A 13,682-nucleotide genomic window follows, 5' to 3' on the forward strand; every position below is an offset into this window, starting at 1 on the left:
TATTTTTGATGGGTGATAGAGTTTGGGACTACCAAATTGTAGGGTGTTTACTGTAATTAGCTCTGCTTTCAGTATTATGGCTAAGGAAATAAAAGTGCTGGTGACTGGAATCTGGTTCCTAGCACTGTTTTATCCCTACACTATCTGTCACTAGTTGGCCTTGAGTATTATGTATTCAAGCCATTTTTAAAGAGAAGTTGTCAGAGTTTACATGTCTCACGCCATCTTTTTTCTCCATGGTAGCAGCAGCTGTTCTTGTCAATGCCCAGCAAACTCCCACAACACCCGAGCTATTCCTGGGAACTTGGAAACTCGTCTCCAGTGAAAACTTTGAGGAATACATGAAAGAACTGGGTGAGACATTATTATTTTGACAGGGGACTGGAAATGTGTCTGCCTTCAGAGAGAAGGTGCTGAGTCTGTCCTTTGTTCCTCTGCTTCTCTGAAGTGGCAAAGCTGTACTTGGTGGACATCCAGAGAAGGGCTGGAAGGAAAGGTGACTAACTCACCTTCACATTTTGCTGAACCTGGGGCCATCAGGCACTGCCCTGGTCCCAGCACAGGTTTGAGCAGCCTACTGGCTGCTGTATCTTGCATTGGCTGCAAATAACTCCCAGAGGTTATGGCACCTGATGATGAGCCAGCTGCAGGGACTCTTTAGCTATAATGACCATGGTAGATTTCAAGGACGAAGTAAAAGGGGGAGTTATGTTAGATTTTATCAGTGGTGTAAGTAGGGCAGTCCGGTCCAGTCTGCCATACAAGTAAGCTATTTATAGCCGGTATGGCATACTGGAAAGACACAGGAGGAGCAGAATGCCAGGCCACCGGGCAGCCCCATGGCAGCAGCTCCTGCAGCGTGGCTGTACTGCCCCCAGCCCTTCCACACAGCTGCGTGCCTGCGTCTCCTATCCGGGATTTGTACAGCAGCCCTGTCAGAGGCCAGGGCTGGGGGCGGGGCTGGTACAGCTGCGCCGGAGGAGCTGCTGGCATGGGGCTGCCAGTGCTCCTTTCGCCGTGACGGTTCCCGGGAGAGTGCTGTGGTTCAAGGCTCTCCCAGGAACCGCAGCAGTGAAAGGAGCAGAACCCCACGCCGGCAGCTCCTCCCGCACAGCTGTACCGTCCCAGCCTCCCTCTACAGACCTTGGACAGGACTCAGGAGATGCAGCTGCATGGAAGGGCTGGGGGCAAGGCTGAGGGCTATACAGCCGCACCAGAGGAGCTACCAGCATGGGGCTCGGTTGCCAGCATGTTTGAAAAAAATATTCTCTGCTGTCAGAGGGCGCGAGTTTGAAGCTCTTCTGCTGGCAATTCCCAAAGCAGGTGTGACTGTGAACTGGCTATTGTTCCAGAGAGCAAGCCCTCTTCTCTTAGCAGCCCACACAGCAGCTGTGCCATGTCCACCCACTGGGGGCGCTCCCCCCTGCAAGTAACATGGGATGGATCGAGGGGAGGGAAGAGGAGAGCACAGAGCCCCAGCCTGGGGTCACGTGAGGAGTCACGTGCCCCCCCAGCTTTAGCTGGTACAGCATACCAGTAAGAAATGAATTCTACTTGCACCACTGGATTTTATCAATCTCTACTAAAGTCAACATCCTGTATTAAGAGGAAAGGGAAATCTAGGTTTCTGAGAGTGATAGAAACAGGAAACAAATAGTGCTCTTCAATGACAGAGCAGAACTTCCTGGAAAAAAGTTAGGGGTGAAGATGGGCCAGACAGCGCCAAAGGCAATACCATAATTATCCATTTAATACTCAAACTACTACTGATGGCTAAGTGATACTCTCATATCATGCACTTTCTCGGTATCAGAAAGGGGTGCAGAATGAGATTTTCTCCAACTCTTGTGCTATTGCTTCATTCCTGTTAGAGGTCTAGAATGCATCACTGGAACTCTTACATACTGGAAAAACTCAAAAGCGTGTCTCTTTCACCAGCAGACGTTAGTCCAGTAAAAATTACCTCACCCACCTTGTCTCTTTAATAAAAGATGACACACAGTCCATTCCTATAGCAGGAGACCAGTGTTGTACCTAAATTGAGAGGCACTGGGACCATCTAGGAAGATACAGGCCAACAAACCTTACTTCAGCATCTGGCAAGGTGAGCACCCGAATAACTAAAGGCAGAGCTCTAAAAGCCAGAGGTGAAAGTAAAAGGAACAAGCCAAAACCTGTTTTGAAATGGTAAGTTATCTTCCCAATAGCATCGTGTGCCAGTTAAAGTAGATGAAGACAGACAGTTGACTTGTCTTTTGAAAAAAAGTTTTTTTGTAAGTCTCTCTCAAGGGACGAGGTTGGAAGATAATTAGTCTCAGGGGAAAGGCAAATAATTGGCAACTGGTAAAGGAGGAAGGTTATGCAATTTTGAACATTGTAAAGTAGTACAAATCCCTGAGATGCTCCAATGGTAATAAGACGAGTCTTATGTTTGTTAAGGATCCTGAACAGGGGGTTTTAGAGATGTGACAATTTGCCAGTAATTTAAAAATTGATTAGGTGAGACTAAGGAAGATTGTTTTCCTTGCTGTTGAGGAATTGCAGAGCAGGCTAATGAGCAGCACAAATGCTGGTGAAAATCATTAGTGATGAGTGAATGGTACGGTAGCAGTTACCTATCAGTTTGAGCTACTTACACACACTGCAGAATTCTCAGTCAATAACAGTTACTCAAAGACAAGTGTCATTGAAAGGATGCAGCAATTAGAAACCAGAATGTATTGAGATGGGACTGAAGGCAGAAAGACTTCTTATGCCACTGTATAAAATTGTTAGCACCCTCATCTTGAGCATTGTGCTCATCGCGGAGTGTCCATCTCAGGAGAAGGAGACATCAGTAACAAAGATCCAGAAAAGAGGAGATAAGTGATTTTTTAGTAGTTTAGGATGTTGGTTCATTTCCAAGACCCCCTCAGGAAGCCCTCTAACTATATTCCTTCTCCCACCTGGACAGACTTCTAAGGGGGTATTCTAGACCCCCAACTTCCTAGCATTCTTCTTGAAGCAGAGGGGTTTTCCCAGTTGGTGTTCCCTCTACCATATTCCTTTGACTATCATCCATGCATTTTTGGATCTGTCCCTCAATTACACAACCCCCATTTCTTTGTTAATCCCCAGAATAGGAAGAAGCCAATCTTGTGCCAAGGGTTTGGCTTTTTGGGGCACTCCTGCCCTAATCAAGGTCAAGTAGGCCACTTCAGGTATATCTGTTCCCCAGTTAGACACTTGTGGGTGGCTTGTGCCAGCTGATGTGGGTTGGGGCTAAGGGATTGTTTAATTGCAGTGTAGACATTTGGTCTCAGACTGCTCTAGGATACTGAGATGGGAGAGGCCCAGGCTGTGGCCTGATTGCAGTATAAGCAGATCTTTCCACGGGATCAGGCATCACTACCACACAAATACTCTAGGACATTAGTCTGGAAATATTTTATTCACTCGCCACACTTCAAACAAGTAGTTACTAAACTGAAATATGGTACATTGCGGGCACATGACTATTCAAAACTTTTACAAACAGAAGGGAAACAGTAGCCTTTATCTTGTGGAACTGAGCCAGTTCCCAGCAGCAAGTTATAGTTAACTGCAGATAGTTTCTTCATGCTTTCTCATAGACTCTAGTGCAGATGGCATACTTCATGGTACATTCCTAGAAGGATAAAGAGGAGTTCAATGAAATTACAATAGCAAGACAAAATAGAAATGTCTCAACAAAGCTGTTCTGCAAGTCTAGCATGCACCTGAAGGTAGAGAGCATTCAAATAGACCGCAGTCTAAGTCACCACCTTTAGCACTGAATTACATTAGTAATCCACTGGTCTCAAAAGTTTAGAAGAAGTTATTGTACAGCAATGGTCTTTAAGCAGTACTTCGAAGTGGAAATTGTTTTAGCCAATGCTGTTCAAAGATACAACATGAGGGGTTTTCACTTGTTAATAAAAACACTGGTCCACATTATCCAAAATAAAGAGATTAACATGGGGATTCAGCTATCTGTGAAGATCAGTGTTCATTGATCAGATAGCAGGAACTGTCTCACTTACCACGACCATCTTTCCATCCACCACCTCTCTCTTTATTGTGGTCTCTTTGTCATCCCATTTCTGCACATGAATCATTGAGCCATTGTCCAAGGTTACAACACTCTGGAAAGACATAACAGCAAGGTGAGCAATTTTGCCAGCATTTTGCAAGTTAAAGGGGCTATTTACCCCGTGTATCATACCATGTTCTCAGCTCTGTCTCCTAATCCGTGGTACAGCTGTATTGGATGGTTTTCAGACTGTATTGCTTTCAAGTAGATTATCCTATCCCCTCCCTCCGCCCAAAGAGGGCAAGAAAATCCACACATCACAAGCTGATCAGTAACACCAAGCACTCCCCACGCCCCAACCCCTTACTTTAGTTTTCCTGTTATCTGTTGTGGTTTCCTCAAATTCTTGGCCCAGCTTGAAGGAGATCTCTGTATTTTTAACAGGGCTCTCTGTTTTTATTGTTAGTATATCCTCATCAGCACTGATGAGGACAGTAGGCTTTGCCAGGCTGCCCAGTTTCCTCATGGCAAAGCCCACTCCTGAAGAAGACACAAGATACCATCTAAGAGTTCACGCTGATCTGAAAACAAAGGAAATACAGCAGTTCTGTCTGGCAATGAAGGAGAGAGCACAAAGCGTGGCCTGGAAACAGAGTGGGACAATTAGGAGGACATGCACAGATAAACACCCTGTTCCCCTGAAAAGGCATCAGAAGTATAGATGTGTATTTCCCCCCACCCAACAGATAGTCAGCAGGCTTAAAGGATTCTTAGCTGATCATCTCTTACTTCAGAGAGAAGTTTTCCTTTTGATAAAATATTTCCAGGTATCTTTATTAAAGATGTGAGGAATACACACATTTTGGGGAGTCAAGAGGTTTCCCCATCTCCCATGTCAAACCAAACACTGAAGGAACAGGTAGAGGAGAGAATCAGAGGCGCACAGTTATGGGAGGCAGTGTTCTCTAGTGGATTTACCACTAGATGAGGACTCAGGAGACTTGGGTTCTTTCCCCAGCTCTTCCACTGGGCTTCTGGGTGACCTTCGGCAAGTCACTTAAGCTCTCTGTGCCTCAGTTTCTCATCTGTAAAATGGGGATAATGATACCGGTGTCCTTTGTAAAGGACTTTAGGATCTATCAGTGAAAGTCACTATACAAGAGCCCAGTATTCATTATCATTGTATGTTACTACATCATGGCAGCTGCCATTTTACCTTTAGTTGTATGCCTTTATGCATACATGCTTTTTTGTTTTGTGTCTACAAGTCTCGCTAAATAGCAGGATTATTATGCAAGCCAGTCTACAGTCTTGCCCCTTTCCATCTCACTTATTTAGATGGGCTCTACTTCATTTATGACTCCCCATATAAGCCACTGGATAGGTTGCCTCAGTGACACCTGTGTAACTGATTTGAATACAGGTTCACCAATGGAGCATGGAATTTACTCTAGTGTGTGTCAGTTACCTAAGTCATATCTTTCAAGGAGTCTTTGTAGTCTGAAGAGCACCCACAGGAAAGCACCTTTTTACTCAGTAGATATGTGGTCTGTGGATTTAGCCATTGCTGCTTACATTAGTGACAAAAAGAAGTTGTTACTTCGTTTGACTCTGTTTACCCAACAGAAGCAGAACAAACATGAGTCAGGGAGCTAGACTTCATGCAGTCCTGTTTACACAAGATGGGTTCACAAGTTCCGATCATTTACCTCTCTACAAGCCCATTGAATGCAGCAGAGTTGCACAGCAGCCACAGAAAGCATAGTCTGACCCTCATCACTGCTGATTACATAAAAAACAGAAAAAAAAAAAATCCAACTTAACTCTCAGAACTTAACTTGTGTTTAGTACCAAGGAATTTTATTTTAACTTGTAAGCTGAGAACATTAGATATGGAGTTATTGAAATACAATGAGGGATCTCTACAATGCCTTTTTACCGTCTCTCCACCCAGTATGGCAATTTAAGACTATACGTAGCATATTGTCATTTTCAGACTGAACAGTCTGATGAGAACTAATTAAGTAACTGTTGTATACCTTGGCACTCTACAAGATAGCACCTGTACATATCTGATCCATACACAAATTACAGACACTAGGAAATGCAGTATCAAGAAATAGGAACACCCTTGAGTACAATTAACTGGCAGCCCCTGAAAAATCAGTATAAGTTTGGGTTTTTTTGGTTAAGTTACAAGGGTAAACTCCAGACCCACTACAGTTTATGTGAAGAGAAAAAGCATCACAATATTATTCATTAAGAAAACAGTATTTCTCACCTAATTCTTTCATATAATCTTCAAATTTTTCACTGGAGACAAGTTTCCAGGTTCCTAAGAACTGATCACACATTCTATAGAGATTTACTAGACAATAATCCTTAGAGGGGAAACCCCCCCTCTACCCCCCAAACTTTCAGCAAGAAACCAGCCAGCAATATATCATAACCCCCCTCCCCCTTATTTTTAAAGATTTCCTGGACATGTGATACTTGGGGGCTGACCAATGGGAGAAAATTATGTCAGGCCCCCTAATTACCAGTATTTCATTTTTGTAACAAAGTGAAACTCAAGGTGCTTATGGTAAAAACCATAAGGAAAGAAAGAATCCACAAACTCAGGCCCTGGTTCTGCAAGTACTTATGCATGTGCTTAAGTATTCCCTTTGGCTTCAGTGTTTCTAAAGTTAAGTACATATTTGCAGGATAATGATCTTAGCTTTCACCTGACACTATAGGGGATCATTTGAAAAGAAATTAGCCTTCCAAAATAAGAGTTGCATCTATCTTAAAGGGACAGGGTCAACTATTTAAGCCCCCATAAAGTAAGTGGAATTTAAAAAACAGTGGATTATATTCCTAAAGTCTTCATGATACTTTGCATATAATATTGTATTTTAAAGAAATGAACAATCCTCGGATTCTAATTGAACTGCCTCCCTTCCCGCCCAGCAATAGCTGAGCCAACAGACCTAGAAGCCATATCAGGGAATCAGGACTGTCAGGAGCTCTGCGGCACATGATTAGTGGGGGTTCGGTATCGCAGATGGAATGATAAATTGGGAGGATTCTTAATTGATGTGGGTATTGAGCAGTGCTTCTATATCCTGGGAAATTTCCCAAACCCTGGGAATATGTGAGTAAAATGTTTCAACTTGGGAAATTGAGAATTTTCATTCAAAACATTTTACTCACAAATTCCCAGATTTTGGGACATTTCCCAGGATATAGAAGCACTGTAAAAAACTTTATCTGGGAATTTTTCACCAGATTTGGGAAATTTTTAGTGCTAGGTTGGGAAAAGTTGGCATCACAATATAGAAGCACTGGTTTTGAGGGACTTTTGTGGTCATGGCAGAGCAGCCCTCTGCACTGCAGCTGGTGGGAGCAGGGGGGGAAGTTGACAAAAAGTTGAAGTACATCACCACTCCCCGGCCCCCAATTTGAGCACAGTACTTAGGGGAGGAGATAAAATGTTGGTGGAGCCAGGTTTGAGAGCAATCAGAACTTGCTCAGTTTAGGGGGAAGGTCAGAACTTGCTAGGAGCCAGGAAACATCACCACAGGCAGTAATCAAGCCTTGTTTAGGGCCTGACAGGCAAATCAGGAAGGGACTCTTTGAAGCTACACAAACTGACAGGTCTCTTTACAGCTGATCCCTCTCTAATTGGGGAAGGCTGATTCTTCATATTTACTATGTTTCTCCATTGAAAACACTCAGTTTTGAATAGCAGATTCATTTGGGATTAGTGACCTTTCTTAATTGCCCTTTTGTGCTAAATGAAATAACAGTGAAAGTGATTGGAGTCCTTACATTGCCTCTCCTGATTGGTTGTCCCTGAGTATCACATGTTTAGGGCATCTTTAAAATGAAGTGACTGAACACCCATATTTCATAGCAGTTTCTGATCTTAGAAGAAGACTACTTTCTTCTTTGCTTAATAATTTTTCCAGTTATATTTTACATCATGTGTGAGCCATTTTTAGGAAGCTGGAAACTCATTTCTAGTGAAAACTTTGAGAGCTATATGAAAGAATTAGGTAAGGACTATATTATAAGTTAAGCAGGGTGTTTTTTTTGTTTTTTTGTTTTTTGTTTTTCTTAAAATAGAAGATACTGAAAGTGCATTTGGGTGTTTTTTTTCTATTTATGAATGATTCACTTTAGTAAACAGAGTAGAATGGCTTTATAGTATTGATATGTTTGAATTTGGGATGACAGAACATTTTCATTATATGTTACAAATCTTTCCTAATAAATAGTCAATTTGCTAATCTTCCCTCTTCTAAGAGGGAAGAGCTAGCTTGTATCTGCATGGAGCTGTTTACTGATATTGTATTCTTAACTATTGATTGTGCAGCCACAAATGAATTATCACTCATAAGCAGGAAATGTTATGAGGGCTTTAATGTAATTACTTAAATGGCTGATACTAGGTATGTAGCTAAACAAACACCACTATTATTTAGGAAAGCTTGGATTAAGATTTAAACTCCACATCTATTGCTTGTATCTAGTTGTCTCCTAGAGTATACTAGTACAACTCAATTTACTGTTTCAACTTCTAAGGTGACTATTAAAATGGCACCTTCTTACAACATACAGAGGGAAAAGGTCTAGATAGTATCTGATAGAAATACAAAAGACCATTAGAACTGCAGCGTCTACATGACTGAGAGAGCCATGACTTCTAGAACATCCACAGACCTAATTACCAAGCTCTCTCTTGGAGGTGTATGTAAAATCCAAGTTAGTAACTTGTATCTTTCTCTTTAAGGGGTGGGTTTTGCTACTAGGAAGCTTGGCAGCCTGGCCAAGCCCAGTGTGGTGATCAGCACCAATGATGACATAATAACCATCAAGACAGAGAGCACCTTTAAAAACACAGAGATCTCCTTCAAGCTGGGAGAAGAGTTTGAGGAAACCACAGCAGATGACAGGAAAACCAAGGTGAGGGCTAATCTTTAAAGGTGACCTGCAAAGGACTTTTGGGTTTGTGCCCTTTCTTGCTTCATGATGACTTTCTTTAGACATGGTTCCCTTCTGCCCCTGCCTCATAAGAACTGGGGAGGTCTTGCTCTGCACTTCTGGTTGGCTTTGGGGCAATCCTCATGCCCACTGTGCTCCCACAATAAGGTCTAACAACTTCCTTTCTCTGAAGTGTTCACTAGTCACTGGAACTAACAGATGGTAAATAAAATCCTTACTCTAAAAAAAAATCCCTTCTATAAATGGCTTGGCTTTCAATGTTTGTTAAAGTACACCTCTACCCTGATATAACGCAGTCCTCAGGAGCCAAAAATCCCTAATGTGCTATTGGTGAAACCCTGTTATATCTGGGTAGCAGCAGCAGGGCTCCAGCGGTGATTTAAAGAGCCTGGAGCACCGGGCCCTTTAAAGTGCTGCCCAAGCCCCGGAGTTACTGCGTTATACGCAAACCTGTTATGTTGTGTTGCATTATATCAGGGTAGAGGTGTAGTAATTTTAGGCTTGAAATTAGACAAAGGTTTCTAAAAATCAGAGGTGAAGTTTTGGAACAGCCTTCCGAGGGAAACAGTGGGGGTGAAAGACCTCTCTGGCTTTAAGATTAAGCTAGATAAGTTTATGGAGGGGATGGCTTGATGGGATTAAGTGATTTTAGTCAATAGGTCAATAACGTGCCATTGCTGGTAACTAGTAACAATGGTCAATGATGGGATATTAAAAGTTACTACAGAGAACTTTTCCAGAGGGTCTGGCTGGAGAATCTTGCCTGCATGCTCGGGGTTCAGCTGATCGCCATATTTGGGGTTGGGAAGGAATTTTCCTCCAGGGTAGATTGGCAGAGGCTCTGGAGATTTTTTTGCTTTCCTCCACAGCATGGGGCAGGGGTCACTTGCTGGAGGATTCTCAGCGATTTGAAGTCTTTAAATCATGATTTGGGGACTTCAACAGCTGAGTCAAAGGAGAGAGTTCTTCCAGGAGAGGGTGGGTCAGCTTTTGTGGCCCGCATCATGAGGGAGGTCAGACTAGATGATCATAATGGTCCCTTCTGACCTTAGAGTCTGAGTCTATAATTTGATTACTTACGTTGCCCTATCCTTTTTGTGTAGGAAAGACTGAAATTGCTAACACTCAACTAAAAACTGACCATATCCAGCCCTCCTTCATACACTATAAAGCAGAAAACTGGCACAAGCCCAGCTCTTCCCTCTAAAGGCTGACCAGTAAATGCTCCTTATCTGCTGCATGGTGTCAAACAGGAGTTTCTCTCAAAGGGACTAGCTGGAAACTTTCAATAGCAGGATGTTTTCACTGAATTCAAGGTGCCTAAGGCCCAGAAAATTACTCTAAGACAAGTCCCTCTGGGGTGAGGGGAGGGTTATGTAGTAGTCTTGGCAGTGGCACCTTATACTATGTCTAATCACCCTCACATTGGTCAGGATGGAATAGGACTTTTCTCCCTTTAGATAAGACTGGAATTTCTACTCCCATTCCTTGCCATGTTTTCTTATGCAGCTGCGCCTACTGGAGGAGCTTATGTGGTGGGCCAAAGCAGATGGTGCCCCTATGCATCCATGTAATGCATAATCTCATAGGGCACTACATCAAATCACAAGTGATGATACAAGGTAGTTGGGACTAGCCCCAACTCCAGAGGTGAAAGTAAGCTGGTACAGCATACCAGCAAGAGTCAGCACACAGTACTGGACCGGCTTCACCAGGTGACAATTTAAAGGGCCTGGGGCTCTCAGCAGCTGCTAGATTCCCAGGCCCTTTAAATTGCTGCACCAGCCCTGCTGCCGGAGCCCCCGGGGTAGCAGAAGTGGCCGGGATCCCTGGGGCTCCACTGTAGTAGCAGCGGCCGGGAGCTCCTGGTCCATTAAATCACCACTGGAGCCCCGCCGCCACTACCCCAGGGCTCCGGCAGTGGGGCTCGGGCAGCGATTTAAAGGGCCAGGGGCTTCCAGCTACTGCAGCAGAGTTGTGGGCCCTTTAAATCTCCACCAGAGCCCTGAGGTAGCAGCAGCAGCTGGGAGCCCCTAGGGATCTGTGGCCAATTTAAAGGGCCTGGGGCCTTGCTGTGGTAGTGTTGGCCAGGAGCCCCAGGCCCTTTAAATTGCCACTGGAGCCCTTGGCCGCTGCTGCTACCCTGGGGCTCCGACAGCGGGGCTCAGGCTGTGATTTAAAGGGCCTGGGGCTCCACTGCGGTCAGGGTCGTCCTTACTCATAGGCAAAGTAGGCAGCTCCGTAGGGCACCAGGAAATTCAGGGCACCAAATTTCCTGGTGCCCTGCGCAGCTGTGTGCTACTCCCGCCCCTGCTCCAGCTCTTCCTGTCCTGCCCCTGCTCCGCTCCAGCCCTGCCCCCACTCCCCTGAAGATTGCAGCCAGGCCCGACCCTGCACTCACCGCATAAGTGGAGCGACCCAGCCCCAGCCTGCTCCGCTCCCCTGGCTCCTATCTGTGCCGCCAGTGAGAGCTGGGGGGTGATTTTCCCCTCAAGCCTGGGAGCCAGGGGAGTAGAGCAGGTTGAGGCCCCAGGCCTCCGTGGGGGACTGGCCCCAGGCCAACCAGGGCAGGGCTGGCCATTTCCTGCAGGAAGTGGAGTGACCCGGCCCTATCCTGCTCTGCTGGCTCCCAGGCTTGGGGGAAGGTGGAACCACCCCCCAGCACTCGCTGGTGACACGGCTGGGAGCCAGGGGAGTGGAGCAGGCTGGGGCCAGGTCACTCCACTTCCCACAGGAAGTGACCAGTCCCCCTCCCCCACACAGCCTGTCCACGGAGGGCACCAAAATACCTAGGGACGGCCCTGACTGCGGTAGTAGGAGCCCTGGACCCTTTAAATGGCCCCCAGCCACCTCCACAGTGTTGCTCTGGCAGTGATTTTTAAAGGGCCCGGGGCTCCCAGCCACCACTGCTGGAGCCCTGGGCCCTTTAGAGCCCCATGCCCTTTAAAAAAAAGATTTAAAGGCCACACCCCTTCCTGTTGAGGCCCTGACCCCTGCTAAGGACTTACTCAGTACACTGAGTCCTGTAAGTTACTTTCACCCCTGCCCAACTCCACTCTCCACCTGTCTCCTGACACCTTTTCTTCCAGTGTGGGGGGGGGGGGAGAGGGGCTGACAAGATGGATGTATTGTGGTGGCACATATGAGCCTTGACTAGCATGGAATACAGCTACAACGGGATCTGTGCCTTCTCAGGAGCTGTGCAAGCAGTGGTAAAGAAGCATCTGAAACCTGGGTCTTCCCAGGAAGCTTCCTGAAAGCCAGCTTGAATATCTGCTGTGAACATGGGATTTGTTTAAATGATTGAAGAGGCAAATCTTCTGTGTGCTGTGACTGTCTGTCTGACCCAGAGTCCCTCTGCTTCTTTTTGTCTTGGCAGAGCATTATCACCTTGGACAATGGTGCTTTGATTCATGTGCAGAAGTGGGATGGCAAAGAGACGACAATAAAGAGAAAACTGGTGGATAGTAAGCTTGTGGTGGTGAGTTCAAGTTTTTTTTTTTTTTTTTTAAACCCTCATCTGAGCACTAAATGCTCTATCTGAAACAAAAATGCTCATTAAGAGCTGCTGGTGCATGTAAGAAGAAAGTGAAGTACAGAAATATGGTTTACTTTTTTTTTTTTTTTTGCCTGAGCAGATGGGCAAAACTTGGCCTAGTTTGTCTTTGCTTAGGAGGAAGAGTTGATTTGGCATCCAGTATTTGCAGTGCACAAAGTCCTGTTTCCCTGAACAGACAGCATCTTTGCTCACAGTTCCAAGCCCCTCTGCTGCCAGTACTTAACCCAAAAGTATTCAGTCTCTGAGTGCTGGACAGAAAGTTAGAGGCAGACATGCAGCCTGCTGTTCCAGTATACTAGTGCTGGCTGATATCATGATCACTCTGTAACATGTTCAGGAGGCAAGAAATGCTTGACTCTTACTCTGATATTTAATGTTAGTGTAACAAATACTAAGTAAACACCTTGGACTCTGATATGACAGATACTTGTTCACTTAGACTCCTAGAACTCTGCTGTAATAGTTCAGAAATTGAATTAATCATCTTGCCTTCTAGGAATGCACCATGAACAAGGTCACCAGCACTAGAGTCTATGAGAGAGCCTGAGGAATTCCCATCTCCATGTTGGATCAAAACTTGCTGTTAAGAATCTGTTCAACGACTGTTGCTGCATGACACTACTGTTCAATTCTGCAAGCGTCAATAACTTTGAGATACAGCTTTATTAGGAATATGCTTGTAACTAATCTGCAATTAGTGACTGCGGCTATTAAATAAAATATTTCTGAGCACATAGTAGGGATTGTCTAATCTTGGTTTATTCTTTGCCAAAGGAAGGTTAACTGTCTAATAGTGACCTCTGTGGTGGTGGAGTAACATAATCTTTGACTACAGCTGCTTTACACAGAGTGACTATTGGTAGAACAATATTTCAACAGGGCTGCCAATGCTGTCCTAGCTAAAGCAATCATGTTTGCTTAGCCATCACTGTCCTTAGACAGCTCTTCACATATGATTGTTTGAGGATATGGATTGAGTTTTAAACTCAAGTAGAGAAGCCCCTCCATTTTAAGTTCCACAATACTTAAGAGCTAGATGTTCCCAGAACCCTGCTTAATACAGTATCTAGGCCCTGAAATCTAATAGACCCTTGTGAAAATAAC

General features: G+C 44.8%; 2 protein-coding genes across 2 annotated transcripts; one reads left to right on the top strand and one right to left on the bottom strand.

Annotated features, from left to right (window-relative positions):
* Window positions 1-3,440: 3,440 nt before the first annotated feature.
* LOC117873614 (myelin P2 protein-like) lies at window positions 3,441-6,384 on the bottom strand. Its single transcript, XM_034763190.1, has 4 exons — window positions 6,312-6,384; window positions 4,398-4,570; window positions 4,041-4,142; window positions 3,441-3,646 (listed from the first exon to the last, which is right to left on the bottom strand). The coding sequence occupies exons 1-4, from the start codon at window positions 6,382-6,384 to the stop codon at window positions 3,596-3,598; spliced, it is 399 nt and encodes a 132-aa protein (XP_034619081.1). The 3' UTR covers window positions 3,441-3,595.
* A 1,577-nt stretch (window positions 6,385-7,961) lies between these two features.
* Window positions 7,962-13,297, top strand: LOC117873612 (fatty acid-binding protein, adipocyte-like). The gene is made up of 4 exons (XM_034763188.1): window positions 7,962-8,070; window positions 8,808-8,980; window positions 12,399-12,500; window positions 13,075-13,297. Exons 1-4 carry the CDS (start codon window positions 7,998-8,000, stop codon window positions 13,123-13,125), a joined length of 399 nt encoding a protein of 132 aa, XP_034619079.1. The 5' UTR covers window positions 7,962-7,997; the 3' UTR covers window positions 13,126-13,297.
* The last annotated feature ends 385 nt before the right edge of the window (window positions 13,298-13,682 follow it).

The sequence above is a fragment of the Trachemys scripta genome, chromosome 2 (genome assembly GCF_013100865.1).
Source record: "Trachemys scripta elegans isolate TJP31775 chromosome 2, CAS_Tse_1.0, whole genome shotgun sequence".
In the NCBI taxonomy this organism is placed as follows: domain Eukaryota; kingdom Metazoa; phylum Chordata; order Testudines; family Emydidae; genus Trachemys; species Trachemys scripta.